The sequence below is a fragment of the Panthera pardus genome, unplaced genomic scaffold, assembly GCF_024362965.1.
Source record: "Panthera pardus isolate Hobbes unplaced genomic scaffold, ASM2436296v1 HiC_scaffold_10, whole genome shotgun sequence".
Classification (NCBI taxonomy): domain Eukaryota; kingdom Metazoa; phylum Chordata; class Mammalia; order Carnivora; family Felidae; genus Panthera; species Panthera pardus.
In genome coordinates, this window is record NW_026526655.1 from 111,758,121 (window position 1) to 111,784,579 (window position 26,459).

General features: G+C 50.6%; 1 protein-coding gene across 8 annotated transcripts in view; it reads left to right on the top strand.

Annotated features, from left to right (window-relative positions):
- The window catches only part of ARHGEF4 (Rho guanine nucleotide exchange factor 4), a 262,203-nt gene extending 236,007 nt beyond the window's left edge, over positions 1 to 26,196 (top strand). For 2 of the 8 annotated variants that reach the window (XM_053910198.1, XM_019469509.2), the window contains 10 exons: positions 4,566 to 4,738; positions 16,612 to 16,791; positions 17,830 to 18,006; positions 18,080 to 18,259; positions 20,390 to 20,622; positions 20,909 to 21,038; positions 22,476 to 22,607; positions 23,380 to 23,623; positions 24,344 to 24,421; positions 25,002 to 26,196. In XM_053910198.1, the coding sequence (XP_053766173.1) occupies positions 4,566 to 4,738; positions 16,612 to 16,791; positions 17,830 to 18,006; positions 18,080 to 18,259; positions 20,390 to 20,622; positions 20,909 to 21,038; positions 22,476 to 22,607; positions 23,380 to 23,623; positions 24,344 to 24,421; positions 25,002 to 25,153 (1,679 nt within the window). In that variant the 3' untranslated portion in view covers positions 25,154 to 26,196. Of the gene's footprint in view, positions 1 to 4,565; positions 4,739 to 12,221; positions 12,524 to 12,797; positions 12,967 to 16,611; positions 16,792 to 17,829; positions 18,007 to 18,079; positions 18,260 to 20,389; positions 20,623 to 20,908; positions 21,039 to 22,475; positions 22,608 to 23,379; positions 23,624 to 24,343; positions 24,422 to 25,001 lie in introns of those variants that run through there. The other 6 variants (XM_053910200.1, XM_019469510.2, XM_053910213.1 and 3 more) reach the window with 5 other exon arrangements.
- The last annotated feature ends 263 nt before the right edge of the window (positions 26,197 to 26,459 follow it).

The window sequence follows — 26,459 nt, forward strand, 5'->3', positions numbered from 1 at the left end:
CTCTGGAAAACTGTTCTGCAGTTTCTTAAAAAACTAAACACTTGGGGCACCAGGGTGGCTCAGTCGGATGAATGTTCGACTCTGGATTTCAGCTCAGGTCATGATCTCACAGTTCGTGAGGTCAAGCCCTTCCTTGAGCTCTGCCATATGACCTGGCAATTACACTCCTGAGCAATTACATTCATCCCAGAGAAATGAAAACTTGTTCATAGTACCTTTATTTGTAACAGTGTAAAATTGGAAATCACTTGGATGTCCGTCAGTGGGCTGAATAGTTAAACAAACCTGTAAACCCATTGCATGGAATACTAGTAAGTGATAAAAAGGAATGAGGTTTAAATACAAACAACTCAGACAGATCTCAAGGGCCTTTGGCTGAGTGAAAAAGTCAACCTCTAAAGCTTACATACTGGTTGCTGTGGTGGTTACACAAATCTACACAGGTGATAAAATGACTTAGAACCATATACACACATTGTACCAAGGTCATTTTCCTGGCTGTGATATTATATTAGAATTCCATAAGCTGTAATCACTGTGTGAAGGGTACACAAGACCTCTTCACTACTGTTACAAATTCCCTACACTCTATGGTTATTTCAAAATAAAAAGTTTTTTTAATGCTCTAGAGGAGAAGGTATGCCACTCAGACAACCTTTGATGGATTATAGTTTGTTTTAGATGTGTATTGCAGCTACATTTTTTATAAAGATAGAGTCCTCATCTCTTATAAATATATACTACAGTATTTACAGATGGAATTATGTCATATCCTGGATCTGTGGAGAGGGGATAAAGATGAAGCAAGATTGCCCTCATGTTGAGAATTGTTGAAGCTGGATGATGGGTGTACAAGATTCATTTACACTGTCATCTCTTCATTTGTACATATTTCAAACTTTCCATTATAAAACAATTTAAAAACATAAATCAAATAAAAATGATGAGGGTTCCTTGGGACTCTTGATTGCGTGGGTCAGTGGCAGAACTATTAGCTCCTGCCCCCAAGCTGGGCTCAGACCATTGCTGCCAGGCTAGAGCAGAGGGCTTTCTCGGGTCAGTTCCAGGGACAGGATGTTGCTCTCAAGTCACATGCTTCTGTTTCCATATTCAGCCACATGCATGGAACTTTAACTGTATTCCTGGTATTGGCTCTGCCAGGCCTCATAGGCTCTGCCTTCAACTATTCCTCTTCTAGGCCTCTCTGCGTTCATTTATTCATCTCTCCACTTTTTTATTCATCTGTTCTGTCATTCCGCTGTACACCATTCTCCCACCCATCTGTCTACTCATTCATTTCTTTAACACTTACAGAAGTCTACATCAATGAATAAGGCATGGCTACTGCCTTTGGGAGAGACAGTCAGACAATGCAATATATAGGGGACGTATGATAAATGCCATAACCATTGTCTGTACAAAGCACCTCGGGAGTGAAATAGAAGCCGATGTCAGTCCTTGGAGTGATGATGTCTAATAAGACTTGCACAGAGGAGGTAATGCTTGAGGTGAGTCTTGAAAGTTAATATTTTCACCTATGTTTGGCTCACCCGGGTAATCCGGGATAATCTCCCTATTTTGAGGTCAGCTGGTTTGCAGACTTAATTCCATCTGCAACCTTAATTCCTCTTTGTCATGTAAAATAACATATTCATGGACTCCAGGGATTAGGATTTTGACATCTTTGGGGGTCCATTACTCTGCCTCCCACAAGAATAGAGTCAACAACTTGATTTAAGGACAGAGCAAACATTATGGATCCATAGGAAAGGACCATCTATTCCACAAATAGTGCTAAGACAATCGCTTATCTTTACAGAAAAAATGAAATTGGATTCTAAAGGTTCTGGACCCCATTATCATGTGTGCTCCCACCACCAAGCAATTCTCAGGCACCAGTGAGGTGTCCTACGATTCAACTCAATTCTCACACTTTCTACCTGGAGATAGCATCAGATCCCACAGATTAACAGGGCTCAGTCCTGTACGACTACCCTTCTCCCACTTTGGACACTAGTCACAAACTCCAGGTGCTTCTGACCAACAGGCTGTAGATTGGAGGTTCCAGCTGACTCCCACCTTGTGTTCAAGTAATTTGCTAGAGTAGCTCACAGAACTCAGAGAAACATTTTACTGACTGATTACTGATTTATTATAAAAGGATATAACTCAGGAACAATGAGATGGAAGACATGTATAGGCAAGTAACGCGGGAAGGGTCACAGAGCTGCCATGCCCTCTCCAGGTATGCCACTCTCCCAGTCTCCGTGTGTTCACCAACCAGAAAGCTCTCCAAACACTGTCCTTTGGGTTTTTATAGAGGCTTCATTATGTAGGCATGATTGACTAAATCATTGGCCATTGGCTATTACCTCAACCTCCAACCCCTCTCCCTGCCCCAGAAGTAGGTTGGGGGATGGGACTAAAAATTCTAAACCTCTAATCTCAGGGTTGTTTCCCTGGCAACCATCCCTATCCCTAGGTTACCTAGGGGCTTTCTGGAAGTCAGATTAACGTAACAAAAAACCTTTATCTCTCTTATCACTGGATATTCCCAAGGGTTTTAGGAGGTCTTTGCCTGGACCGGGTGGAAGACCAAATACAAATTTCTTATTATAAATCACAGTACCACAGATTCCAACCCACACAATACACGATAAACAATACACAAATATATTCCCAATTGCATAAAAACTTAATGTCAAAAGAAAAACTATAGGGGGTACCTGGGGGGCCCAGTCAGTTAAGTGTCTGACTCTTGATCTCAGCTCAGGTTTTGATCTCAGAACCATGAGTTCAAGCCCCATGTTGGGCTCCATGCTGGGCATGAGCCCTACTTAAAACAAAACAAAACAAAACAAAAACACTATAAAACATTGAAGAATAACATAGGAAAATATTGTAACTTTGAGGTAGGGAAGAGTTTCCTAAACACAAAACCATATAGGACAAGATTGATAAATTAGGAGACAGGACAAGCCACAAAGTGGGAGGCCATATTTATGATACATGTGGGTGACAAAGATTTAGTATGGAGAATGAGAGCAGTGTATGTACATATATATATATACATAGAAATAAACTTTTTTTACATCAATGATTACATTAAAGACCAACAAGCTCAGTTGACATAGATATTTCATATGAAAGGAGATACTAGTGACTCATAAGTATAGATAAAGTGTGTTTACCTCATTAGTGATCAGAGACGGGTGAATTCAAACCACAGTAAGATATGATTCCATACCCATCAGCCTGTCAACAATGTCTGACAATGCCAGTCCTCAGAGTGGTGGGAACATTCATACACACTGTCGGAGGTCTTAAGTGGTAGAATAGCTTTGGGAAACAGTTTGGCATACCTACAACCCAGGAATGCCAAACCTCGCACCTGCCCCCTAGAGCATGACTTCACACCAGGGGTAATAATTTTGCCAAAGGGGGCAAAAATCTTAGGTATTATGATAGTTTGTGGCTTTCCAAAGAGCCACAGAACATAAAACAAACACAAGGTGTATTTGTAGTATTAAATTTTCATTGAGATGATTAGGAAAACCATGTATAAAAGGCTCTTTAGGGGTTAATAATGAGAAAGAGTTGAGAAACACCATCCGAGGTGAAATTCTAAGACATGTGCCCAGGAGGTTTGTAGGTATGTTTGCAATGCCATCGTTCACACTGGCAACAACACAGAAAAGCACCCAATGTCTCCAGCAGTGCAATGGGTATGTAAAATGTGACGTATTCATAAAACGCAAGATTGTGCAGCAGTGAGACTGAATCAGTCACAGCTGCATAACCCAAAAAAAAAGCTGTTGAGTAAAAAAAAAAAAAAAAAAAAAAAAAAAAAAAAAATTGAATTGAGAAAGAAACAAAGAAAGAAAGAAAGAAAGGTCAGTCAGTCAAAGAGAAGCTACTGGATGGTCCCATTTATGTAAGGTCAAACCATGCAAAACTTGACAGAAATAAATGCTAAATACAGCATGGGTATGATTTATAGAACTTTGAAATATTGGATAGCCCTAAAGGAAAGAGAGAAGAGAGGGGAATGCAATTGGAGTAGGGCATACAGGTGGTTCAATTCTAAGACTCTGGTGTTTTTCTTAAACAGAGTAAGTACTATGGGAGTTCATTTTATTAATTTTCTACCTATATTTAAATGTATATACTATATTTCTTTGGATATATATATATATATATATCTCCAAATACATATATTCATATATATATATATATATATATATATATATATATATTTCATAATAAATTGTTAGCATTATTCTTAAGGGCCTTCTATCAGACTTGGCATGTTGGTTCAGATGGAGGGGCTCTTGAATGCCATGCTCTGGCAGATATATGAGTTTCCTTGTTTATGGAGTTGGTGGGAATTGAATGGTGATTAACAGTGATGGGGTGAAAGTCAACCAGTGCCCTCTTTCAACTAGACAACGATTTTGCAGCAAAAAATGGTTTGAGAAACTAGTTCCCAGGTCTTCTCCCTCCTCTCGAAGGAGCATTTATCCTGAAAAAGGTGATCTCCTTCTCTGCCTGTCCCTCTTCCTCAGCTCCTCTTTGCCAGCTGATGTCTCTCCTTCCAGCTATCCCTGATGGAGTTCTGGACCCGGCCATCCGTGCTGACGAGGCAGGGAGTGAGGAGGACCTGTATGAGGACCTGCACAGCTCCAGCCACCACTACAGCCACCCTGGAGGGGGTGGTGAGCAGCTGGCCATCAATGAGGTAGGGTCAGGGCTGCATGGGTGAAGGGAAGGGACTGGGACAGATGGCTTGGCTGTCAGGATGAGTCCAGCATGCTCACACAGACCTAGATGTCCACAGGCTCTGTGTTCCAAGCAGATGGCAGTGGCACCAGCATGCACACAACACCATTTGAGCCTGTGGTTCTCCCTTTAGGATGTGGTATCTGCTAGCAGAGCTAGCCCAAATACAGAGCCCACCCCTCTGCCCTTATGGACCTACAGGGAACCCAGAATGGCAGGCATGACTCAGGACCTACAATCAAAGTGTACTGGTCTATCCTACCCAATTCCTGGATGCAGGAACTCTGCTTGGTGGAAGGAAGGCCAGGGCTTAGCCCCCTCCCTCCAAGAAGTTTTCAGGACAGGAGGGGAGTGAGGCAAGTGAAAATTGATTTCTTTCCTGTTGACTCCTAGAGCTCAAAACTTATTATGGTTGCTATGACAACTGTGTGCAAGTTACTCTTTTTTTTTCTCTTTCTGTTCCTACCTACGCAGAAGAAATTAGTGACAAACTTCCTCTAGGCAAAACTGGTTCCCATACCGAGGACTCCTTCTGCATTGTCCAAGGACAGAGAAATTTTGAGACCTTGACTCCTCTCTTTTTATCACTTATACTCCTATTTTCTCCCCTTCTTCGCTTTTAATTCGGGGGTGGGGGGCATTAAACATAATGTGGTCCATAACCCACATCCATAACAACACCATGTTCTCTTCCTAGTCATGAGCTACTATCTATTAATGCTTCATCAAAACCGGAATCTGACCACCCAGGATCTTACACCTCGGAAGGGATCAATTTACAGTTTGAGTGAATGAGTGGGCTGGTGGGCTTCTCAGAAACCCTCAAGGAGTGTCCTGTCCTTATTACCTACTTACTGGACAGATGGTTACAAACTGTTGATGGTGGATGAACTCTTTCCCCAGGCCCAGCTCTGAATAAATGATTTAAAACAGTCATTGAATAATGCTTTATTCAAGATCCATTTGTTAAAGAATACATATTCAAATAAGTTAAATAAGTTGATTTTTCCAATACATAAAGCCTTTCTTTAAGTGCTTCTCATAAGTTATTTTGAATGGAAGATGTCCTAAAATTATGTCTTCTTAAGCAGAATTCACAGATAATGGTTTTTCTTGAAGTCTCAGGCTGCCCTCCTCAGTCTTGGGCCCCAGCCCTGGTGGAGAGCAGCATGGTGAAGAGGGGAGAATCCGGACTTTGGGGCCTCCCACTCCTGGATGGGAGTTCCTCCCTGCCCAGTACCCTGCCTGGCGTAAAGCTCTGAGCAGCTAACCCTCTGAATTCTGGTTTACTTAACTGTAAACAAGGATAGCCATAAGCTTACATAAGGACTAACTGAAATAACATAGATAACCTGGCATATGGTGGGTTCTCCAGCAATGAGGATGATAGTGAGGAAGGATTGCTAACATAAAGCTTTTAGAGACTCTGAACAGTTGTGGGGATATTTGATTGGCCATCAGTGCTGCATTGTTAGAGGTCTTGTGTCTGCTTTTCATAGTTGTGTATCTCTTACTTGAGGGTGAAATTCTGGTCTGTCATATCTTGCTGCTGGTAAGGAAGTGCCTTCTGGGGCCCTTGACAAGTTATTCATTCTAAAAGGTTTTGGATAAGGAAAGCCAAGAGCCAGGAGTGCTCTAAGAGAACCAATAGCTGCTGGCAGAGGGCACCTCTATGAAGGAAATAAAGGTAATTTAGATCATGAATTGGATAGCACCTATTTTAGCTGCTTAGAGACTTTGTTTCTTGTTTGGTTCAAAGGTCTTTCTTGGTATTTGAGGTTCCTGAGTAGACCGGGGAGGGGGGGGGGGCGGAGGGGTGATGTTGTATCTTATGTTTAGAGTGCTTGGTGCTTCAGGGTACTTGTCTTTCCTGGACATGCCCCTGTGGGGAAGGACATGTCACATCATGCAGGAGGGCAGCCAGTCAGACTGGGGAGCCCCTCTCCAGTGATGCAGCGGCAAATGCAGGTGTCAGTGTCCACCAGGCTGCTCTCCTTCATGAGACCCACCAGCACTTCTAGATCCCTTTTCAGGGCAACATAGCATGAAGGGCAGGGCCTGGGTTTGGAGGCTGGCAGCACTGCATCTGCCCCCCCACCCTGCCACTGGACAGTGGAGGACATGTGGCCAGTCATCCCCTCCTCAGGGCCTCAGTTTCCTCTGGTGGGATGGGTGTGTCACTTGAGCTGCACTGGCAGCTACAGGAGGGTCACTGTACCCAGGTGTATAAGGGACTTAGGAAAGGCAGCACCCATTTGTCGGCAGCATTGAATAGACCCACTTTATCAGAAACTGAAGAGATATAAAAGGTGATTCTGCAATAAGGCTAGTTCACTTGGCCTTCCAAGAGCAGTGAAGCCCCACCATGAATGCCCTGAACACACCAGCACTCACTGCTGGTTCACATGTGTGGCAAGCTGATTTGCTAGGGTCAACATGAGTTTCATACTTAAGAGATTATAGCAGCAACAGATGTCAGAGAAAAGTCCATACTAAAGAATATTTATCTTGCTCTAAAATCACATATTCACTTCTATTTTTTAGACACACATATCATGTTCTAAATTGTGACACTTTCTTGTTTGTATTGACCTCAGAAGAAGACACCACATCTCAGTTTCCTAAACAGAAGGGAGTTCAAACCATCCAGTCCAAAGCGCAGTAGACATAGGGGAGAATAGTGAAGCATTTTTGTATTCTGGGTACAGAAGAAATGAGTGCATGTGCTCACAAACACATGCACCTGCAGGTTTATGAGTGTGATGTGTATATGTGTGTGTTGGATGCATGTGACATATTTACTGAGCATGTAATTACTGTCAAGTAATGTCCCAGGCCCTGGGATACAGAATATTTAGGAATGTTGAGGGTGGGGGTAGACAGTGCATGTCTGTGTGCTGACAAAAGTGAAAAGGGACACAATATCATATTCATTCTGTATTCTCTGCATCTCACTTGTGCCTTGCGCCTTGTGATGGTCCAGACCCTGCAACATGAGTTAACTGCAGTGCCTAGAAGTGTTCCTTTTTTTTTTTTTTTTTAGCATCATGCGGTCTGGTACCTTGTCCAGATGCCCATGACTGAGGCCTATGTCTGTCTGCCCAATTCCTCACCCTCTTCCCGGCCTTTCCCAGCCTTTCCCTGCCTCATGAGGCTCTGAGCATACTTTGCTGGGCTGGAGTCAGGCCTGAGGGTATCATTAGCCCAAGGATTTTTTTCTGGGGTTGAGGGCTGAAAGGAGAGGTGTCTTCTTTTCATTTCCACCAGTCCTACACCACCCCCACCCCCCGCCCAGTTGTGAGATGGGACCAGAGGAGGGGAGGGCATGGCTCCTGGCCTGGGGTCTTCTGATGCCCCCTCCGCTGTGCTGTGGGTGGCAGCATCTCCCCTGGGGGCCAGGTCATGGCTGCATTAACAAAGGGCGCATGTGTGGAGCCAGTCTTCCCTAGTTCTGCCCACTACCTGACTCTGGCTCTGAGGGTCTTATTGTATCCAGGTCTGCTCCAAGCACCTGATGTCCCCACTCTAGGAGGGCACGGAGGGGGCGTGCCAAGAACAGTTCCTGGATCCTCCTGCTGAGAAGAGATAAGTGTGAACTAGAGGGCAGTCAGACATAAATCTTGTCCTCTAACCTGGGGCTTAGAGCATAATAGGAGCTCTACCAATAATTAGGCCAGCACAGCGGGTGGGAAGCAGGACTGTCCTGGCCCACAGGCCATAGGGTAACCTGAGGATAGAAGAGAGTCTTGCCATCCTCAAGCTCCCAGAAACTCTTTGTGGAACACTAAGAGGACACTCAGGACACCAGGCCAGCTTATGACCTCCCCCTCCATGGAGATAGTCTGACCTTCTCTCCAGGTGTTTCTGTCTTCCCCAGTGTCTGTGAGCCTGGAGATCCATCCCAAGGCCTACCTGGCTCTGGTACCCCTTCTGGCACCAGCCCAAGGGAAGAGCCTGATACTGGTCAGTGCCCCAGATACCTTTTCATGCCCTGTTGTTGGACAACAACCTCACTTAACTCTCCATGAGATGGGGTAGCAGGAGACCCTGGGCCAGGACTGTAAGTTGTCTGGTGGCCAGCACACCCAGAGCAGTTTTCCTCATCCATCCCCAAGCTACAGTGCTGGGGGCTTATCCCTCATCTGTCCAAACACCTATGTCACCTGTCCATCTCCCTGCCAGTCCTGTCACTGGCAGTGCCTCCCTGCAACTCCCTGCTACCTCCTCCACTTATCTTCCCCTCCCTGGCTTGGAACCATCCAATTTGAACCCCTCAAGAGCCAAGGCCTTTGCTTTCAAGCTTTTCTGGCTTTGCTTTTTTGGTCATGAAACATACACAAAAAGGACGTTGCCATTGTGTTCCCTGCTATCACCCCAGTTCACCAGGATCAAAAGTCTGGGTGCCGCCCGGCAAGGCAGTGGCCACCTCTTAGGTCTTGGTCCCAGCCCAGGTTCAGAGGTTCTTCTGCCCCAAGGTGGTCAGCTACAGGGGAGACAGAGGTCTTGTTCCAGAAATGGGCCATGGCTGAAGCCCTAAAACAGGCCTCTGGGGCCAGTACAGCATCAGGTAGAGTGCTATAGACCCACAGCCCTCAGCACGGTGCTGACCAGTGGATTCCCAGAACTGTCCTCTGTGCCTTTCTTCCTTGGAACCACAGGAACACAATGAAACATCTGGCCTAAAGTCAGGACTTCTGAGCCACACCCTCCCAAGAGGGCATGTCACACAGTCTTACAAAGGAGCCCTGGGATTTGGGGTGGCTGGGAGCCTTTGATGCCTTCTGTTACCCCACTATCCTCCTGAGAAATTGAGGGAGCAAATCTTGAGCCTAGTTTTCTGAACTGAAGAGAAACAGAAAAATGACTTTCCCCTCACGACCAGACAGATGGGAACAGAACCTTTAGATCTGAGGAGGGCAGCCAGCCTCTCTGGATGTAATCCTAGCCCTCCCCTGGCACACACACAGGTACCCACATGTGCACATATATCCCGGCACCTGCTTGGGGTGTTCAGCAGGATGGTGGTGTCCACAGGTGACTCATCTGTACTCACTCACATGCATGTAGTACTAACACACACAGAGAAACCTCAATATACAGGAAACAAAGTCACTCATGTGTGAACACGTGCCTCTGCCCAAATTCCATGACTCCTTCTGCCCCGGGAGGCCATAGTGTTGAGCATGGAGCCTGGAAATCTCTGAGCAGGTCTTTCTGATCTGCCTTTAAGTCTCCTTGGCCTGCTTGGCTGCATCCTTCTGATCCATCAGAGGGGCATGGTGACTGTGACAGAGCACATCTTTGTGGATGGAGTGATAGACACCTGCACATGAGCTTTGAACCCTACAGGGCTAAGTGTACAGTCTGTCAGGGAGGCAGTGGGAACTCCCCAGGAGGGAGCATAATAGGAACTGACATAGGATACTCCTGCATAGCTGACACAGGATTTTTTTAAAAAGCTGCTGAACCACATGCAGAAGATGAAATTGGGCCCTTAACTCACACCATACACAAAAATCAACTCAAAATGGATTAAAGACTTAAACCAAAAACCTGACACCACAAAAGTACTAGAAGAAAATAGGGAAAAGCTTCTCAACATTGGTCTGGGCAATGTTATTTTGGATATGATGCCAAAAGCACATGTAACAAAAGCAAAAATAGATAAGTGGGATTACACCAGGCCTAAAAGCTTCTGTACATTAAAGGAAACTATCAACAGAGTGAAAAGGCAATCTGTGGAATGGGAGAATGTATTTGCAAACCATATATCTGATAAAGGATTAATATCCAAAATATATAAGTAATTCATACAACCCAGTAGCAAAAAACCCAAATAATCCATTTTTAAAATGGACAGAGGACCTTAATAGACATTTCTCAAAAGAAGATACACAGAATGGCCAACAGGTATATGGACAGATGTTCACCATTGCTAATCATCAGAGACATGCAAACCAAAATCACAATGAGATATCACCTCACATCTCTTACAGTGGCTATTATTAAAAAGACAAAAGATAAGTGTTGGTGACAGTGTGGAGAAAAGGAAACCCTTATAAACTATTGATGGGAATGTAGATTGGTACAGCCAGTAAGGAAGCTCCTCAAAAAATTTAAAGTAGAATTATTATGTGATCCAGCAATCATATTTGTGGGTGTTCCAAGAAAATGGGATCAGGATCTCGAAGAGATATGTGCACTCCCATCTTCTCTGCAGCATTATTCAGTAGCAAAGACATGGAAACAACCTAAGCGTTCATTGCGTGATGATTGGACAAGCAAAATGTGGTTTATATGCCATGGAATATTATTCAGCCTTTAAAAGGGAAAGCCCACCATTTGTGACATCATGGATGAACTTGGAGGACATTATGCTAAGTGAAATAAGCCAGACACAGAAAGATGAAAAGTGTGTCATCTTATTTATCATATGTGTAATCTAAAAGTCAAACAAACTCATAGAAGCAGAAGATAGGGGATTGCCTGGAGTTGAGGGAGGGAAAAATAGGGACATGTCAGCCAAAGTATACAAAGTTTCTGTTGTGCCAGATGACTAAATTCTGGAGATCTAATGTGCAGCATGGCAGCATGGTGACCATAGTTAAGGAGTACTGTGTTGTATACTTGAAGTGTGTGAAGTGGTTAGATCTTAGTGTTGTCACCACACACACACACACACACACACGAGAAGTGATAGGGTAATTAGCCTGATTGTGGTGATTATTTCACAATGTATACCTATTTCAAAACATCAAATTATATCTCTTAAATATATACAATTTTTGTCAGTTATACCTCAATAAAACGGTGGCGGGGGGTGGGGGGCGAGAAGGGGAGTAGCCACTGAAGAAGCCAGCTGCTTTCCCAAAGGAACAAAATGCTGCTGGGATGGGTCAGTAAGGAGAAGTCCTGAGTCAGGACCTTCCTGGAGCACCTCCATGTGGGTGATGCCTCAGTCTGTCCTGACTCCACCATCCCTGTATTCCTAGGCGCTTTTATGAGTGAGCAAATTACCTGACCTTTGCAAGATGCGTTGACTCCTGAAGTGGGGGCCACGACAGCTCTTGGTATTAGGGATCAGAGCCCCTGGCCTATCCCCATGGCCCGGTACCCCAATACTGTGAAGCTTTGAGGCACCCCCCACGCACCTCCTCCCACGCCCTGCCCCGAGCGCCGCCGCGGCCCTCCGCGCCCGGTCAGTGCGGGGCCCCCGATCACCGGGAGCGCGTCTAGGTCCCCCTAGGAACCCCTCCCCACCCCCTCCACCCCCCCCTCAGGAGGCGCCCCGGGCAGGCCGCCTCGCACGCCCGAGCCTCCTCACCCCTCCCACCCCGGCTCCCCCGCCCCTGCGGCCGGCTCGGTTGCTAGGGCTGCGGGGCCTGGAGACGCGGCGCGCACGTCGCGAGCTGAGCTGGAGAAGCCCCGGGCCCGGTGACCGCAGCGGCTCCGCCCCCCTCCGGGCGCTCCGGGCCACCCCGCTCCCGCCCTATCGCGGCGGGATCTCCGGGCCGCACGGGGCTGGCAGGCCGGGGCCATGGCCAGGGCCCCGCAGTCCCGGCGACGCCCCGCGGCGCCCGGCAGCGCCCTGCGCGCCTTGCTGCGCTGCAACCTGCCCCCCGGCGCCCAGCGCGTGGTGGTCTTCGCCGTGCTGGCGCTCCTGGTCCTCATCAACGTCGTGCTGATATTCCTGCTGGCCTTCCGCTGACCGCCTGGGCAGGGCGCCGCGGGGGATCGCGCAGGGGTGAGTGGCGCCGCGCCGCCAAGCATCTTCCTTTTCAGCCGCGTCCTCCGCAGTGCCCGCAGTGGCCGGAGGTGCGCCGGCTGACCCCGCCTGGCCCTGGTGCCCCCCTCCTCTGCCAGCTCCATGTGCCACGGCCCAGTGTGTGCGTGCGTCCCCCGGGTGATGCGGCCCTGCAGGTGACTCTGGGGCTTGGTGACCCTTGTGCCACGGGGTTCTTCTGCCTGTCCTTTGTGCCGTGCGCGTGTGCGTGTACCTAAAATGGCGTGTCTCTTCGTGTAACTGAGGATGCGGATGCAGCTGTGGACACGGCTGTCTGTGGTTGTCTGGAAAGTGTACGTGTGACTGCCGTGTGCGCGGAACTGGACATGCGTTTCTGTGTGGGTTGAAAAATGGGGAGATGAGTGGGTTCCTGTGCACGTGTCATCTGCAGTAGCTTTATCCAGGTTAGTGGTCTCGGCCAGCATGCCGCTACTACGGGTAGAGCCCTGCCTGCATCCCTGGAACGTGGGCATTCTGAACACCCACTCTCCCCTGCTGGGCCGCGGCCTGGAGGAGCTGAGCCATATTCCTTCCCAGACTGATTGGAATCCTCCACCAGCCCGCATGTGTGAGAGAGAGGAGGAGATAGGACAGGGTGGGCATGTGTGTGAGAGAGAGGAGGAGATAGGACAGGGTGGGAAGGGTCGTGAGTGGTCATCAAGAGCAGCTTTGAGGTAAAGCCTGGCTTCCTCCAGCCTGTCAAAGTCTCCAGGGCACAAGACTGGATCCTGCCCCCTCCCTCTCCCGACCTGCCCCCGGGTAAACAGCCCATGTCTCAGAGCCAGCTTCTGCTCCCCACTGCCAGGCCAAGAATGAACCTGCAACCCTTGCCCCTCAGCCTACTGGACTCGAATCTGGGCTTCTGTGCAGCCGTACCTCAGACAGAGAGCTTCAGGAAGGGCCTCTGCCCAGAAACCCATCTAGTGTGGGCCCTGATGGCCTCTGGACTATCCTGGAGGTAGAATGCATGTCTGACCTCTTGGAGCTACATTTTATCTTGGTGACAGAGTGCCGCCCTTTTGTGGATCTATAGAGGAGCTTTGTGGCCCAGGGAGAGCACATGGTTACTGTGGCATCAGTGAGGGAGACCAGGGGATTTGCTGAAGACTGTGAGTCTGTCAGGTAACTCCTGTGCACAGCAAGGTACTAGGACAAGGAAGTGACAAACATGACCAACCCCACCACCACCGCCACCACCAAGGGCTTCTGGATAACTGGACAAGGCAGGTTTTGGGGCTTGTCCATAAAGGTCAGGAACCATGGTCTCTCTGGGAAGCCTTACCTGTTTGTCCCATACCTGGAACCCTTCCCCCCATAGCTATACAGGAAACCACTCTGTAGGATGTGCACCTCTCTGCAAGGGCTGGCAGAATAAAGCAGAAGGGGGAGTCATTGGGCCTGACAAGAGGGGCTTTTGCTCAGGGCTCACTTGAGAAAACCTGGAGTTAGGAGGAGGCACCTGGCCTAGTTAATATTAGTAGGAAACAACCTGGGAAGAGAAATGGTGGGAAGCTGGGCTGTGTGGGTATGTCTGCATTGCTTCCTCCCTGCCTGGGCTCCAGCAGTGAAGGTAGCATCCATGCTGTCCTAGAGACCTGCATGTGTATGTAGCTGGTGTGAACTGAGGGTGGACAGCATACACCTGCAATATGGCATACTGTTCTCCGGAGATCAAAGTGTAGCATCCTGTTAGTGAGTATGTAAATGTGTGTTGGCAGGTGCATGTCAGGGTGTGTGCAGGAAGAGGGGGGTCTCGGAACACCCGCCTCTCAAGGATCAAAACTACCCAAATAGCCTATAGTCACATATTCCCTCCATCGTGATGCACACATTTGCCTGATGTCATACACACCCTCTGTCTTTATGCCCACACTCACCCATCGTCACACACACCTTCGGTCCCGATGCACATGCTTACCTGTGATCGCTGTCCCTGAAAGAGGACATTCACCTGCAGCCCACATTCTCATTGGCTCACCCATACCACCCTTGAGTACTTTCTTCCTCGTCTTCAGGCAAGATCTTTCAAGGCCAGGAGTGGTAGCCTGCTTGTGTGGAGTGTGCCAGCTATGGGCTGCCCAGTCTAGTGCCTGCTCCCTAGGTACAGCAGGCTGGCTCCTTTCATGATGCCTTGCTGAGTCCTCTGGTCTCATCTTGTCATATTGCAGCCAGGAGGTCTTGATCCTGGGGGCCAGGCCTTCTTGCAGAAGAGGACATACCTGTAGTAGGTCTTTTTAGCTGGGATGATTGCAATGGTCTCTTGAGGAGGCATGCAACCCCCCAGAAATAACCCAGTGCTTGGTGCCTGTGGTCTCTGGTGGGCCTTGGGCATCTGCAGCCCCTGAATGGCTGTTGTGTGAGAGTAAATGTGCATATAATCATTCTGAGGAATGATTTCATCAGGGTTTGGAGCAGGTTCCATTCCCAGAACACATAAACTGAAGGTTTCTGAATGTGCTTGCTCAGGCCCTACCCTAGGGAAGGTTCCAGCCTGAGTGGGCTCTGGTACCAGGTGGCCCGCCCTACCCTTCGCTCTGCCCATTCAGGGTTTGGGGAAAACATTTTAGCTACTGGAACTCTCAGGTGAAGACCCAGCTAGTCTTGCTGCAGCCCTGCTCTGGTTCCCATTTCAATCTGAGGAACAGAACACACACTGCCCTGGGAGCACCGAGGAAAGGTCCCTGAAGCCAAGGGAGGATTCACACTCATGAATGGGGTCAGAGGCAAGCAGCTCAGAGGAGGAAAGAGTTGGCGCAGACGGCCTGACTGGTGATGCTCTGAGGGAGTGACTGCTTAACCAAAGAGCCAGCCTATGGCTGTGATAGAGCCAACACTTGGTCCCAGCAGAAAGGGGCATAGATCTCACCTCTTGTATAGCCCCCTGTCTACCCTTCCTCTTGTCCTGAGCACTCAGAGCCATTCATTATTCACGGAGCAGAAACTGAGCCCATGTTACAGGAAAGCAGGTGTCAGCCCAACAGGAAATGGAGCTCTGAGCACAAGAGCTGCCTGGGGGCTTGGGGGGGGGGGGGGGCGGAATTCCATCTCCTCCTGATGTGAGATCCATGATAGGAGCGTCGCTCCTGATGTGAGGTCCATGGCCATGTTGGAGTAAGGAAACACCCCAAGTTATTTCAGCAGAGAGAAATTAATATAAAGAATTATGAGCCAGTTTTAAAGTACTTGACTCCATAACCCGAGTGCACAAGAACAATCCTGAGGTATCTGTTACAGAGGTAGCAGCTGCAAGGTGAACCTACCTCTCCTACAGCTAGGGAATATAGGAAAGAGGTTGGAGTAATTAAAGCTGAGGATCCTGTAGGGCTTGGGACCTAGAAGTCTGAGGATAGGTGCTGCTCAACTAGTGCTGGTGGACGTGGCAGGGGAGGGCCAAGAGACCGGTTCTGCCAGTGTTGGAAAAACACTGCAAACCAGATCCAGCTACCGTGATGGCTGGGAACCTCTGTCCCTGGGAGGAGTGGTGCCGTTGCTTGCCAGGTGACCTCACAGGTAATGCAAGTCCACAAGAAGCCAGCAGGAGGGAGCAAGCCCTTCTCCCTCCAGCCTTGTGGTACCCTCCAATGCCACATTTGGAGAACCTAACAGGGAGCAGCTGGCACAGAAGAAATGTAGCTTGCTGTGCTCAGCCCCAGCATCACAGAGCAGAGCAGAGATGGTAAATGAAGCTGAGAACAATAATTTAATCACTAGTCCAATGGGGATGGGAGGAAGATGTGCCCTGTGCAGGGGAGTGAGCAACATGCTTGCCTCTCAGATTCTGTGGCTCACCAGTATTCTAGTGGTCAAGTTCACTTCAGGCTTCATCATGAGCCCTGCCAGTCCAGACATGCCCAGGGCATAGTCCTGTTCCCTGAAGAATGGCTGGCTCAGGAGGAGCCTCCGTTCACTCCTTTGTAACATGAGTCAGGATCCCCTCTTCTCAGGGCTGCTGAGGGGTGGGGGGGCAGAAAACAGGAACACCCTGCCCCATGAGGAGGTCCCTGGCAGCTTTACCCCACTGATCTGCCTGTCTGTGGCTCTCTCTACAGCTCATCAGTGATGGCAGTGTGGTCTGTGCTGAAGCACTCTGGGACCATGTCACCATGGATGACCAGGAACTGGGCTTCAAAGCTGGGGATGTCATCGAAGTAATGGATGCCACCAACAGAGAGTGGTGGTGGGGTCGTGTTGCTGATGGCGAGGGGTGGTTTCCAGCCAGCTTCGTGAGGGTATGGCACCAGCCTATGCTTTCTCTGGGTCCATAAGGAGCCAACTGGCTCTGCTCAGAAGTGCAGACCTGAAACTGCTCTGGGGTCAGAGGTGCTGGGCATGGACCCCCACCTACCTATGGCTGTGCTGCGACTGCAAGACTGCGGGCTGGAGATGGGAGGTGTGGGGACGGGGATGTGAAGAAGGCCAGCCACAGAATTGTGACACAACCTTCCTCCACCCGCAGACCATCACAAACTCCTGCCTGCCCCACCCCTCCCACCAGGGTGCCCTTAGTGTTCAGAAAGGAATGGGTCAGAAATGATGGTGTGTGGATTCCTCCAGGGGGAATCTGCATGTTAGAATGCCACCACCACAAACAACTCGGTGTATCAGGCATTTACTAAACACTATTCAGAAAAGTTGGATAGGCATCTCAAACTTCCGCAACGCTCTGAGAGCTGGGAACAGCCACTTATACCTGAGAAAATTGAGGCTTGGACAAGTTAAGTCGTTAGCACAAGAGATCACAGGGAGGAGACCCAGAACCTACCTATGGTGGCCTTTGGTGTCCAAGGAAGGAACCCGGGTGCCCTCAAAGGCCATGCAGAAGGCAGTGGGGAGTAGAGTTCTCAGACCTTGGGTTTCATTGCTTCCCCTGCCCCAGACCTCATGGATAAACGGCCCATTGTCCACCCCAAGCCTGTCCTAGTTCCAGGTCACAGAGCCAGAAAGGCCCCAATCACCCATTCACTTCTGTTACAGGCCCTAGAGGGGCTGGTGTGAGCAGACACTGGTTCGGAAACCCCCTAAGAGTGAGCATCCACTCTGCTCCCAGCACGGAGTCCAGCACCAGCGCAGGAGGGGGAGGGGGACAGAAGGCGACAGAGAGGGAGAGGGACAGAAGCTGGCGCCTCTGGAGGGGCTGGCGAGCCTCCGGTGTTGGGGGCAGGGGGCTGCCATGCCTACCTTCCTCCCAGCTCAGTTCACCACTGCCCCTGCGTGCGGGCCACAGGGGCTGACCCTCCGGGCACTGACTGGCCACGTGCTGCCTGCAGCTGCGGGTGAACCAGGACGAGCCCGCCGACGATGACACGTTGCGGGCCGGGGACAGCGGGGCCGAGGATGGAAGTGCCGAGGGGCAGAGCAGCAAGGACCAGATGCGGACCAACGTCATCAACGAGATCCTCAGCACTGAGCGGGACTACATCAAGCATCTGCGGGACATCTGCGAGGTGAGGCCTAGCAGGAGGTGCGGAGGGTGGCGTGGGGGGACCAGAGAGAGACCTGACAGGCCATGGGCTGCAGGGCTACATCAGGCAGTGTCGCAAGCGTGCTGACATGTTCAGCGAGGAACAGCTGCGCACCATCTTTGGGAACATCGAGGACATCTACCGGTGCCAGAAGGCGTTCGTGAAGGCGCTAGAGCAGAAGTTCAACAGGGAGCGCCCCCACCTGAGCGAGCTGGGCGCCTGCTTCCTGGAGCACGTGAGCACGCCCTGCCCCAGAAACCTCTCTGCCCAGGGCCCATTCTCCAGGCCTCCCAGCCAGGCAGTCCCCCTCTGCCCTTCTTTGCTGGTGGTCCCCACTCCCCTGCACACACACACCCTGGCCCCTGAGCATGTAAGCCGCCCTTTGCCCTTGGCTCCCATTCTGGCCTCCTCGAAGACAGAAGTGGGCCCTGTAGGCTAAAAGCCCAGGCAACTTGCTCTTCTCTTCCCAGAAGCTTCCAGGCTCCACTCCCCTAGTGCCCAACCGCCTTCACCCTCCAGCGCTGTTTCAGCAATGTCTCTGCCTCTTTGGGAGGCAGACCAAGTCAGAGAAGGCTCCTTGGAGCACGGGGCCTTAGGCATCAGCGGGAAAGGTTTTCTTGGGCTACAAGAAATAGAAGGCAAAGCTGGGCGGGGCCACCTGCTGAGCATCCTCAGAGCTGTCACAGCAGATTCTGGGCTTCCTCACACAGTGAGAAAACTGGAATTTGTGTAATGTGTAGCACTTCCACTCTAAATGCCAGTTGGATTGGTGATTTAATTGGATTTAATTGGATGGTGTGGGCTAGATGGACTCCTGGCCTTGCCTGGTAAGGAAGCACTTGTTTCTGTCTCTTGTGGCATTTATGTGGGGTTGAGCAGAGGATGCCAAGGCCAGCCCATCAAGGACAATATGGGTTCCTTCCTGGCTACTACCAGTGTATACGGGGGTGGGGGTTGAGGGGGCTGTTGGAAGGGCCCTATTACCTGGCTCCAGTGGCAGGAGAGCTGGAAGGGGAGACCTTAGATTCCCTGAGCAGGAATGGGTAGTGGGGTCAGAGCACCTGAGTGAGTGTGGGATTTGGAGCCAGTTATGCAGCAGGCAGAGTTGTGATGGGGGCTGGAAGGGAGGGATAGGCACTTTATCGACATTACCCAGTATGACCATCACAGCAACTGGCCAGTGAGCTTACTGCTGTTACCCTCCTTTCCCACCTAAGTCCGTGAAGTCCTAGTCACTAAAGACCCAGTCTTTCTCTGGGTCAGGTAGATAGAACAACAACAACAACAAAAAAAAAAAAATGAAAAGAAAAAAGGCACAGTGAGTCTCATGTGCCTCGTGTGTGTGTCTCAAGACACACACACAAGAGGTACCTGGGTGGCTCAGTTGGTTAAACATCTGACTCTTGATTTCAGCTCAGGTCATGATCTCGTGGTTCGTGGGATTGAGCCTGGTGTCAGGTTCTGCCCTGGCAGTGTGGAGCCTGCTTGGGATCTCTCTCCCTCTCTCTCTCTGCCCCTCCCCCGCTCATGCTTTGTCTCTCTCTCTCTCAAAATAAACATGAAAAAAAAATTTTTTTAAACAATACACACACAATGTGGACGTATCTGTCACATGGTGAATGGATAAAGTGGCACTGGCTACCCAGATATGAAGCCAGAGCTTTGTGAGGAAGAAGCGAGACACCAGGGGGCACAGACATAGACCCTGGAAGCCATTTAATCTCCCTTAATCTCCTTCTGTCTCTCTCCTCTCAATCCTTCTCTCTGTCCTTCTCCCTCCCTCTCTCTCTCCTTGTCTCTGTCCCTCCCTCTCTCTCTCTTCTCCCTCTCTCTCCTTCTTTATCTCCTCTCTTCTCTCCCCTTCACTCTCCTTTCTCTCCCTTCTTCCCCCCAATCCTCTCTCCTCTCTATCCTTCTCTCTCTCCCTTCTTCCCCCCACTCCACTTTCCCCTTCTGTCTCTCCTTTCTTTCTCTTCTCCCCCTTCTTTCCCCTGTCCTCTCTCTCCTTCTCTCTCTCCTTTCTCTCTCTCTTTCTAGTTTTTGGCCTTGGCAGTGCTTCCTTATTAACATCATTGATTTCACCCTCCAAAAAAAAAAAAAACTGACATACAGTCAAAATATCTGCTGAGAAATCTGGGTGGTGACAGGACACACACATGCCTGAGTTTTCAGTGTCTAATAACCCTGTGTCTAATTCCACATAGCTTGTGCCCAGTGACATGGGTACAGAGAGTCTGGGCCCTCTGAGCCCAGCTCCTGAGGGAAATACAGAGGCCCCTGCTCCCTCTCCTATGCTGTGCCCCAGTTGCCTGGGTAGCCTGAGGGAGCAGGAGGTCACCATCCTGACCTCCAGCTGTGCCCCCAGCAAGCAGACTTCCAGATCTACTCGGAGTACTGCAACAACCACCCCAATGCCTGTGTGGAGCTCTCCAGGCTTACCAAGCTCAGCAAGTATGTGTACTTCTTTGAGGCCTGCCGGTTACTACAGAAGATGATAGATATCTCCCTGGACGGCTTTCTGCTGACACCGGTACAGAAGATCTGCAAGTACCCTCTGCAGCTGGCTGAGCTGCTCAAGTACACACCCCCCCAGCACAGGTAGGAGGCTGCTGGAAAGGGAGGGCAGTCTGAGGCTCTTCATGCCTTGGGTCAGCCAGAGTGTTGAGTTCTGACAGCACATAGTAAAATAGTCCCTGCTGTCACATGCTGTCATTACAATGAGAGAAGAGGACAAAAATAGGATATTAAGTTCTGTGGTGCCCAGACGCACCATCTGGCATTGACAAGTGAAAACTGCCAAGGGCATAGCCCCAGAGGGAGGCAGCTCCACAGCCCCTCTCTGCCTTCCCTAGTACAACCTTCTTCCATGTCTATTATGCCCCAGGGACTTCAAGGATGTGGAGGCAGCCTTACATGCCATGAAGAATGTGGCCCAGCTCATCAACGAACGGAAACGGAGGCTTGAAAACATTGACAAGATTGCTCAGTGGCAGAGCTCCATAGAGGATTGGGAGGTGAGGGCCCCACAGCTCGGAAAATACCGTGGGGCATGGCTCCTTGCTTTAAAATCACGCTTGCCTTTGAAAAATCTAGGAAGGAGCTGAAGTGGGAGTCATGCTCTGGGAGCTGGCAGTAGGAGAGCTGGTCCTCTGCCCAGGCAGAGCATGGAGCATGGAGCTGCAGGCCTGGTGGCCTCTTTCCTGGTCAAGAGTGCCCAGCATGTGTGACATAGGATGCTGCTCCCAGTGTGGTCAGCTGGCCCAGCAGGAGGAGCTAGTCCTCAGCCCTCAAGGGACAGGCCAGATCCCCAAGTGGCAGTAACTATTGGGACTCCCAACAGAAGGGTTCAGGCCTGCCACAGCATGACCGAAAACGGATTGCCATGGGTTTTCATTCCATTCCTGATTCTATTCTTCAGGCTTGAACATGCCCCTTATATCCACCAGTCTTGCCTTCTGAAGCCACCCAGAGACCTGAACTAATGGGGACATTCCTGTCCTTTAGAGGCCTTCCCGTCCTGCTCTTTCCACCCCCACCCACCAGCCATAAAATGTTATGAAAATACAGATTCCTGGACCCCACCCTAGAAACACAGAATTAGAATCCCTGGTGTAGTCTTTGGGGTTTTTTTGTTTGTTTGCTTGTTTTCTTTTCCTGGTGACTGGTTCTGAGGCCTAGCCCTGGCTAAGGACCCCTACAAACTCACTTATCCCAAACTGAATGGCTGCCAATAACTGGCTATGGTTTGCATTTTCTAAGGAGGAACCAGAGTGAGGCGGGGCTTAGCCTGAAAGTTTGAGGTCTGATGATGGAGCTTCAGGTACTAACTATATTTAGCTAAGAAAACTTCATAAGCCCCTAAAGACAAGGCTCACAGGTGACTTGAGCCAGGTCTAATTATTCTTGAGCATAGCACTGTCTAATCGAAGTATCATGGGAGCCACATGGGTCATTTTAGATGTTCTAATAGCCATCTGGAAACAGAAAAAAAGCAGGTAAAATTAATTTTAATAATGTTTTAAGTCAGCATATCCAAAGTGTTTCAACATGTAAGCAACAAAATCATTAATGAAATATTTCACATTCTTTATACTAAGTCTTCAAAATTGGTGTTTACTTACATGACATCACAATAGGGATCAGTCACATTTCAAGTGTGCACATGACTGGCCGCCACTGGCCCCATTTTGCAGAGACAACTAACTTGTAGGTTAAACCACCTTTTTACTCCTTAACACCCCACTGTGCCCACCACTGCCTTGGGCTTCAAGAGCAACCCCTCCCTCTGTGGCCTGCTGCTCACTGCAGACCCTAGCCAAGTGGGGGCCACAGGCAGACCAGGCCAGTGGGGAGCCTGCCCCACTCATGACAGAGGCAGGGGGCAGTGCCCAGTGGAGGGGGCTTCCCAGTTTGGGTACACTCAGCTCATAGTGTTCCTTGGGGTCCACCAGGGGGAAGATCTCCTGGTCAGGAGTTCGGAACTCATCTACTCGGGGGAGCTGACCCGTGTTACACAACCACAAGCCAAGAGCCAGCAGAGGATGTTTTTCCTCTTTGACCACCAGCTCATCTACTGCAAGAAGGTACCAGAGCTGCTGTGCCCTGCTGGACGAGCCGTTCAGAGCGGGAATGGAGGGGGTGAAGCTGGGGGCTGGGAGTAGCTGCCAGAGAAAAGGAGCCACACACGTCCTGAGGACGTTCAGTACAGCAGGCCCTTCCCTGGTCAGGCCCATAGGGCCAGGATGAGGATCACTGTCTGTGAAGGAAGCCAAGTAGCCCGAGGACCATGGGGTGGCCCTCACAGTCTGACCAGGGTCCAGTGCTGTTGAGAACACCCTCCTTCATGACCTAGCCTCTGCTTGCTTCTAAAGCCACCTCAGCTCCCCCTGAGCCCTGGCATCCTCTGCTCCTATTGCCTCTTCTTTGCCATTAGCTTCTGCTCCTCTCAGCACATGGCCCAAGTGGCCCTGGTCAGGAAGCCCTCCCGGTCAACTGATACTGGGCCCGGCCCGGTAGGCCTGGTACTCTTCTGTTGTGCAGTATGGGCCCTGACCCACTGTCTCCATGGCTGCCTCTCTGTGAGGCAGTGGGTGCCCTCCAGGCTAGTCAGTAATTTCACTGAAGGCACAAGGCTCCTCCAGCATGGGTTCAGCACATGGCTGAACCATGTGCCACACCACACTCTGCCCTTGTGAGCTTACCACCTGCTGGGAAAGTGGGTGTGCAGCCCGCTGGCCCTTCTGACTGCAGAGCAGGGGGTGAGGCATAAACAGGTCAGGAGAGTGGTTCAGAGGCCTGAGAGGTAAGGACTTGAAAAGCAGGATATAGAGCAGGAGCTCACAGAGTCTCTGGTAGGACCTTCTCCGCCGGGATGTGCTGTACTATAAGGGCCGAGTGGACATGGATGGCCTGGAGGTGGTGGACCTGGAGGACGGGAAAGATCGAGACCTCCACGTGAGTGTCAAGAATGCTTTCCGTCTGCTCTGCGGCACCACGGGAGAGAGTCACCTGCTGTGTGCCAGGAAGCCTGAGCAAAAACAACGCTGGCTCAAGGCCTTCGCCAGGGAGAGGGAGCAGGTGCGGCTGGACCAGGAGACAGGTGCGAGACCCCACTCAGCCTTGATCCACTGTGAGGGCCCACCCAGCCCTCCTCACCCCTGAATGCAAGGTCAGGACAACCTTGAGACTGCGAGGTAGCCATGTGCTACAACCCAGGGCAGCTCTTCATTTCAGCCCCAAGGCATGGCATGGTCTGTTGGCCTGTCCAGGTTTTTCTACCACACACACTCCATAAGGTGGGGGCCTTCTCAGTTGCAGAGAACTGATGAGGCCCCTTTCCAGCACAAAGAATTCAAGTAGGATTTGGGCATGGGCTTTGAGAAACCTCACCCATCCCAACATAAGCAAGATACCTCCCTGCTGCATTCCTTTTCTCTCCATGGGCCCCTGGACATCACACTCAGAGTGACCAGATTGGCTCTTGGTCTGGGAAAGAGCCTCCACCATAGTGGAAAGGACACTAGATGCTGAATAATACATCAAGGACTGGGTCTGGGTGAGAGATGGGTAGGGCAAGGTTGTAGGGAGGGCCCACTGAGCATCTCCTCTGCCTGGTTGGCCAAGGCAGGCTGGCTGAGCAGGATACGGAGCATCTGCAGCATGATGGGACACCAGACCCTGTGAGAGATGCAGGATACACCAGGTGCCGAGAGGCACAGGACAAGAGCAACACTGGCTGGGGAAGGGGAGGAGGTGGAAGTCAAGTCCTCAAAATAAGCAGAGGTCAAGCAGAGGTCTCATTTGCGGTCCTCCCTCCCAGGCTTCTCCATCACCGAGCTGCAGAGGAAGCAGGCCATGCTGAATGCCAGCAAGCAGCAGGCCACTGGGAAGCCCAAAGGTAAGTGGATGGTACCCTACCTCCTCCCACAGCAGCCTGGCCCTACTACCTGATCAAGATCAAACTCCTCTCTGACCCCCAGAACAAAGCCAGCTAGCACGTAGGTCCCATCTGCTGCCCACTGCCCTTTCCAGGTGTTTGTTCCCAAATGTTGGTGGTAAGGGGCCACTGGTGACAAAGCTTTAATCAGTGTGCAGTTGATAATTTTGCTCTCAATCCCCTCACATCCCCCAGAGCAGTAGCATTAGTGACAGCACACCTCCCCAGGCAGGACTGCTTTCTGGCAGGCCTCTGTACAACCTCCTGGCAAGGAGCCCATATCCCCATTCCAACAGAGCTGATAAATGCCTGGCAAGGGGCCTGTGCCATGGAGAAGCTCCAGGGCCCCACACCGTCCCAGGTTTCCTGGCCATCCCCTCTACAGTGGCTCAGGCCACTGGATGTGGTCAGCCCCATGAAGGAACTTCCCTCCCATGGGATGGGACCCATTCCACCCCCCCTACCAAGCAGAGGCTGCCACTCTGCCATGTGACACCTGCTCACTAGGCACTAGTGATCCCTGCTTTCTTTTCCTGCTCAGCCCTCAGCCGGCCCTACTACCTGGCACGCCAGAAGCACCCGGCACTGCCGGCCAGCCTGCCCCAGCAACAGGTTTTGGTACTGGCAGAGCCCAAGAGGAAGCCATCCACCTTCTGGCACAGCATTAGCCGGCTAGCACCATTCCGCAAGTGAGCCAGCCCCCACCCGACAGCACCGTATGGACCTGTCCCTCCAGTGGGCCTCCAGCTTTTTCTCCCTGAGGCCCACAGCATGTGGCCTCCTCTGCCTGTCATATGCACTGGAAGTTACAGGCTGAGGGAGGGAACTGCTCGGCGCCCCATTCTTCGTTTCTTCCCCACCACTGGTGCACTGAAGACACCAGCTGGAGGGGCAGGGGCCCACAGCGGTGAGCCTTCCGCCACCCTCTGGACCTCTATGGGGCCTCCTGGGAGCCACAAGCTCAGAGCCACCGGCCAGGCCAACACGCGTGAGAGGACTGGCCACTCTGGACCCTCTTCTCTGGACATCTTATTATCCTTCCTCCTGCTGTCTCTGGGCAGACTGCCTTCAGCCCCTGCAAAGTTGGGCTGTGTGCCCCTCTGCCCTCCTTCAGGCCGCTGGTCCCCAGCTGGTGGTGCCAGGCAACTTGCATCCCTGGAGGGTGGGAACCAGAATTCTGTGCACAAAAATGTCGGGCCCAGAGCCCACCTCTTTTGCCTCCCAGTCCCTCTCTAGACACTCCTGGCTGCTGGACACCCTCTTCACTTGTGATGTGTTTATAGTGGAAAGAAAACAAAACCATAGTCACTGCATACTTCTGTCAGGGTTTGTGACCAGTCCACGTGTAGTTGTGGGTTGACTCCAGAACCTGCTCCCAGTCTGTCTGGATTGTTCTGTTTTTCTAACATTGGGGAAAAATAATTGTTATTAGTGACACAGAAAGATTGCCTTACCCTAAGTGAGTGTGAGAAGCCATAAGGACTGAATTCTGTGGCCCAGCATCCAGGACTGACCCACTAACCCAGAGTCCAGTGAGCATGTGAGTTAAGAGGGAAGCCCATGTCCTGCCGAGAAGGGTCACAAGTACAGCCAGGACCTGGCTTGTGGGTGCGGGAACACTGAGTTGCCCCTCTGGCCTAAGGGAATTCAGCAGCATGTACAGTCAGTCACTCTTGCACTATACCTTCTCCAAGCCAGAAGCCACATTTAATTTCATAAAGAAACATGAAAAATAACCTGTCGGCCCTGGTTTTTCCATTTGTGTCTATGCATTTTCTCCTTTGCATGCTCCATCCTTCCTATGACAGTTACCTTTCTCTGCCCTGGGCCTCTCCTTAAACAGAAAGGATGAGCCCAGCATCGCCCAGTGTGGTGGAAGCTCACTTACTTGCAAACCATACCCTCAGAGCTTTGGTGGAAAGAAGCGAAGGTGGCGGGAGAAATGCTTCAGACGCTCAGAAGGAGCTGCGAGGACAGCATGTGGTCTGGGAGCTGTCCT